Source organism: Penaeus chinensis, chromosome 42 (assembly GCF_019202785.1).
Source record: "Penaeus chinensis breed Huanghai No. 1 chromosome 42, ASM1920278v2, whole genome shotgun sequence".
In the NCBI taxonomy this organism is placed as follows: Eukaryota; Metazoa; Arthropoda; class Malacostraca; order Decapoda; family Penaeidae; genus Penaeus; species Penaeus chinensis.
The window spans coordinates 9,002,438-9,007,437 of record NC_061860.1 but is presented as its reverse complement, the minus strand read 5'-3'; the positions used below and the strand labels follow the sequence as shown (position 1 = coordinate 9,007,437).

The window sequence follows — 5,000 nt, the reverse complement described above, 5'->3', positions numbered from 1 at the left end:
TGGGTTTAGTCACAAACTCTGATCTATCTAATTAATGTCTTTCCTTGGTTCCATGAGTGGTGAACAAGGATAATATGGCTAAGCACAATATCAAAATGATTATGGTATTAACTCGTTAGACTCAGGTGCCTCACAGCCTGCATGTAGACCAAAATCTGGGTGTTAGGCCTACATGAGTGGCAATTCTCCTTGGTGTTTGTGGTGTAGGCCAGTCCTACACAAGCACTCATGCACAATTAAGAATCTTGGCCTCCACTTTTCAATGTTATTATCTTATTTTCTGTATAAGTGTTTTCATGCTTGCCATTTTCTAAAGCCTGTATTTGTCATTTGACATGCTGTAACAAGATGGTAATAGACTCTTTTTCCTTGAGCAGATGGTCAGGGATAGGAAATTGATATAGAAAAAGTGTCCTTGGAGCCGGCAGTCTTCCAGCCATGGCTCATGGATGGTCTATTCCACCCTCGTTTATATGTGGAAAAATTCAAGCCTCATCCTAGATGCCCACTGAGTCTGATCACCCTCCAAGATCTTTGTGAACTCATGGCGAGTCTTGCTCTTCACTTTGGCCCTCAGCTGAATTTTTCTTGACGGCACATTCAACCAATTTTTTCATGACACAACAGTCACGTCACCTGGATCCGAGTGGGTTAAAGAAGGTGATGTTCTCATGGGGAAAGAGGAGCATAGAGAAACAACTGCTTATCTTTGTGTTTTGGACTTACTTGTACATTTGGGACAGTTGCTTATTGATGGGTTTTTGTGTGGTATGCTTTTTGGTCTGAACATATTTGCTTTTACTCGTGAGTGGGGGCTGTTGGGATATTTTTCTGTAATTTTTTTGTTTAGAGGAGAATGGTGATAAAGGTAAATATGGAGAGGTTTCATGAATGTGATATTAATTTGTAGTATGTGATAGATTTGAATTCATTTCTTGAGGAAAGGTCTTCGATGATGGTTGAAGTATTTTCAAAGTAAGAAATAATCTTGCTACATCCTACCCACTGTTGCCAGGGATGTCCTCTGCTCAATATGATTTTGTTTTGATATTTCTCTTCACATAAAGATGGCTCCACAAAAACTTAATCATCAAGCAATTAACTGATAATTGCTGGGAAAATGTATTTTTTTGTTAAATGTCTCTGCACATAGATGGCTCCACAAGTGCTTAGCCACTAAGTAGTCAATTAGTTGACCTTTTGACTTCACCTGAATTCATCTTTCTTTATATATATATATATATATATATATATATATATATATATATATATATATATACATATATATATACATACATACATACATACATACATACATACATACATACATACATACATACATACATACATACATACATACATACATACATACATACATATATATTTTTTTTTTTTTTCTTTTTCTTTTTCTTTTTCTTCTTCTTCTGCTTCTGCTTCTGCTTCTGCTATCAGTATTGAAAAGATTTCCAAAAATCAGAAAAAAGGGTAAACAGATAAGATAGGATATACCAGCAATTGACTCATTAGTGTCTAAATACTTGTAGAGCATCTGTGTCTAAAGACAATTAGTAAATTATACTCACAGTGGCATGGCCTGTACATGCATGCTGTCCCCAGTGGCATCAGGTTAATGGCCAAGCCTGCATAACATCCTCCATCTCCCCTTCTTTAATATCCTTGAAATTCAAAGAAGAGGATCAATAAGTGAGATCAGGCAGGTCTAGTAATTGATTCTTTGGTAACAAATTGCTTGTGGAGCCATCTATGTTTTAAGAAATTATAATAATAGAACCATAGTGGATTCTACATGCATATGTGCACTCCTGGCATCTACAGTGCAGCGGCAAGTACTCTTCTGATTATTTCCTAGTGCTGTTAGATTCTTTTATCTAGTGATAGATGTAAAGATTCATAGGCCTATAATAGGTGTCTTATTAGATAAGATACATTGAGAAGCTTCCCTCTAGAAAGCAGTTGGTATTGAGATGAGAGGAACTGTTGAAGAAAGCAGTTTGAATTGCTGAATTACCTGTGTTTATTACAATTTAGCTATTGTACACATTGGGTGAGGATAAGGTCACTGCCTTGTAATCAGATTTGCAATGCATTCATGAGGTGGTGGTTTTTTTTTTTTATAAGTTCATGTGTTCATGTCAGTAGTCTTACAATGAGAATTTGTTCTATACATATAAATATTCAAAATTATAAGTATAATTAAATACCATTAGAAAGCTCACATGATATACAGAAATAATAATAGAGTTGGCTTATTTCTTTAGTGTTTGTTCAACACATTTGTCAACATGATGAGTAGATAGGAACGAATACAAAATACGATTGATGATATTCAGACATTGCTTTTGATTTGTACAGTATCATTCACTGTTGATTATGAAGAAAAGGACATCTCTAATTTTCTTCTTTTTTAAATTTTTTAAATATAATCTTCTTGCATGTGGGATCCATATTTAGAGATACAAGAAAGGCAGTTGATCAAATTATAAACAATAAACGCAAACCACGAAGTAATTCCAGTATGAATCACTTCATGCTACCTGCAAGTTCATGATTGTTAAACCTGATTTCTACTTTGATGATAATTTTTACAGAATTGTTAATGATAGCTGTATATTTTTCATAGAAATTACACTAATAATTTTGTGGATTATATAATGAAGCTGAATAATTATCTGGGTATAATTATGCATATAGCTTACTTTGGCTTTGATTATTTAATTGTTTTTGAATACAGGTATTTTAAACTGGATCACTGATATGAGTAACCTTTCTCAGTTGATAGTGCAAAGAATGAAAAAGATAGGAGTCTTAATGTATTACTTTATTAGTTATGGATATTGAAGCCTATTGTCTTGAAGACTCGTTATCAATATTTTACAGTATTATATATTGTTTTTCAGTATTATTGCTTATTTACATTTTTCACAAATACATTCTCAGTTTTTTTTTTACCTATTCACTTACAAAAAATTAGAGTAGGAGCTGAACTTTTGTGGCAGAACATTTTGTTGTTTAGAAGAAACATGGATATGAATAAATTCCTTGACTGAGGTCTTGAGTAGAGTAAGACAACCCTGAATCTGCATGAAACATTCTAGTTAAGTTATAAAAGTCTCTATATTGTAGTGGTAGTGGGTACACAATGTACACTTTCTACATGTGTAGTATTCCCCCACAAAAAAAAATATTTTCCTACCTGTAATCAGTCATTTGTACTATCCCTTCCTCCCAAATCTTTGCAAGTTTTGTTGTAGGTATAATTTCCCTCCCCTCCCCTCCCCTCCCCCCTTTTTTTTTTTTCCTGATTACTTCATCATCCTCTAGTTTTTTATTTTATTTTAATTTTTAATTTTTTTTTTATTGGAGTTATCTCAGCAGAGCTCTGTCCATGGTTTCTTGTCCTTCCTAGTTCCTGGCCATCTTGTCATCTTACTAACCCTCAACCCTTGTACTTCACTTGACGTAGGTGAACGGAGGCTAAATCAGCTTGCTAGAAATACGCATTACTTCCGTCGGAGAGTAAAGCATATGGGGTTCATTGTGTACGGCAATGACGATTCCCCAGTGGTCCCTGTGTTACTATACCTTCCAGCCGTCACAGCGTAAGTATCTCTACCACCTCTCCATGGCTTGGGTCCTCGCTGCTCTTCTCTCCACCTCCCTCTCTCTCTCTCTCTCTCTCTCTCTTTCTCATGATTATTATTATCATTTGTTGATTCATTTATTTATTTGTATTTCTTTTTTACTTTTTGTAGACTAGGGGATGCTGCCTTTTTCTTGGAAGCTGATGATGTAGATCTTGACCTAGTTGCCTCTGACCACTTTTGCTGTCTTGTTTAAACTCACCTCCGGTCCATCTTGTGATTTAAATAGTCCTTGATTATCCCTCTCCATGGTCTTACTCTTACGATAATATTTGTTGATTTTTATTTGCGGTTGTTATTGTTTTTTTATTTATTATTATTTCATGGGTATTATTATTATTATTTGTAATGCTGTAAAAATCTCAGGGAAATATTTCGTTGAACACGGTGTGTCCCTTTAACTTTCCCCCCTGTCCTCCGTTTTGCCTATCCTTGTCCATTCTGTGCTTTGTCCATCCATCTTGAACCTCTGCAATGTGGGAATGGATTGATCTTTTGCTAGAACGTGTACAGACGCAGTTCCCGGAGCTTCTACAGGTAAGCATTCTGCATTCTGCTCTCGAAAGAAAGTGTTCCAGTAGGCAGGTACTCCAGACCATCCCACCAAGACCTTATAAAAACAACAACAACAACAACGAAGGGGTCAAGGAGATTGGTCTGAATTACATGATTTATTTCCCATCCTCCAATCTAGGTCGCAGGCGCATCCAACAACTGTCTCGCAATGTCAAGTATTTCCGCCAGCGGCTGAGACAGATGGGTTTCATTGTTTATGGCCATGATGATTCTCCCGTCGTACCAATGCTATTGTACCTGATCCCCAAAATTGCGTAAGTAAAGGTGGCCAATGAAATGTGATGTAATGAGAGAAAGTAGGGTTGCCACTGTTGCTTTCATTTCTCAACTAATGGTGCAGTTCATTGCTATTTTACATGCACAGAACCTTGCCAAATGTTGGTACTTTGGAGAGATTATTTGGATTTCTCAGTCAAGAGAAGGAGAAAAAAAAGAGAAAAAAGTATTGGACCAGCATTTTCAACACATGGATTCAATATCTGCTCTGCATGGTTTTAAGTTTGATACTAATACATTGGTGTGTTTTGTGAATGTACAATATATAGTACAGGTTTCTAATGTGGATGATAATGTGATGAAAGCTGTATATCCAGTTGGTGGGACGAGATCTTGTTCAGTTGTTTGTAGTTCAAATATCCTGATAGCTGTAGAGATATTGTTTACATTGCCTAAAGTTGAACGGAAGTTAGAAATCCTAGCTACTACCTCATTTTTTTAATTGGAGTTTTGCTTAAAGCATACACTAATGTTAGGAATTCTCAC

At 35.7% G+C, this 5,000-nt stretch overlaps 1 protein-coding gene across 5 annotated transcripts in view; it reads left to right on the top strand.

Annotated features, from left to right (window-relative positions):
* LOC125047814 (serine palmitoyltransferase 2-like) overlaps nt 1-5,000 on the top strand; it is a 44,911-nt gene that overhangs the window by 32,988 nt on the left and 6,923 nt on the right. For 3 of the 5 annotated variants that reach the window (XM_047646306.1, XM_047646304.1, XM_047646308.1), the window contains one exon: nt 4,357-4,492. In XM_047646306.1, the coding sequence (XP_047502262.1) occupies nt 4,357-4,492 (136 nt within the window). Of the gene's footprint in view, nt 1-3,484; nt 3,621-4,356; nt 4,493-5,000 lie in introns of all 5 variants that reach the window. The other 2 variants (XM_047646307.1, XM_047646305.1) reach the window with 1 other exon arrangement.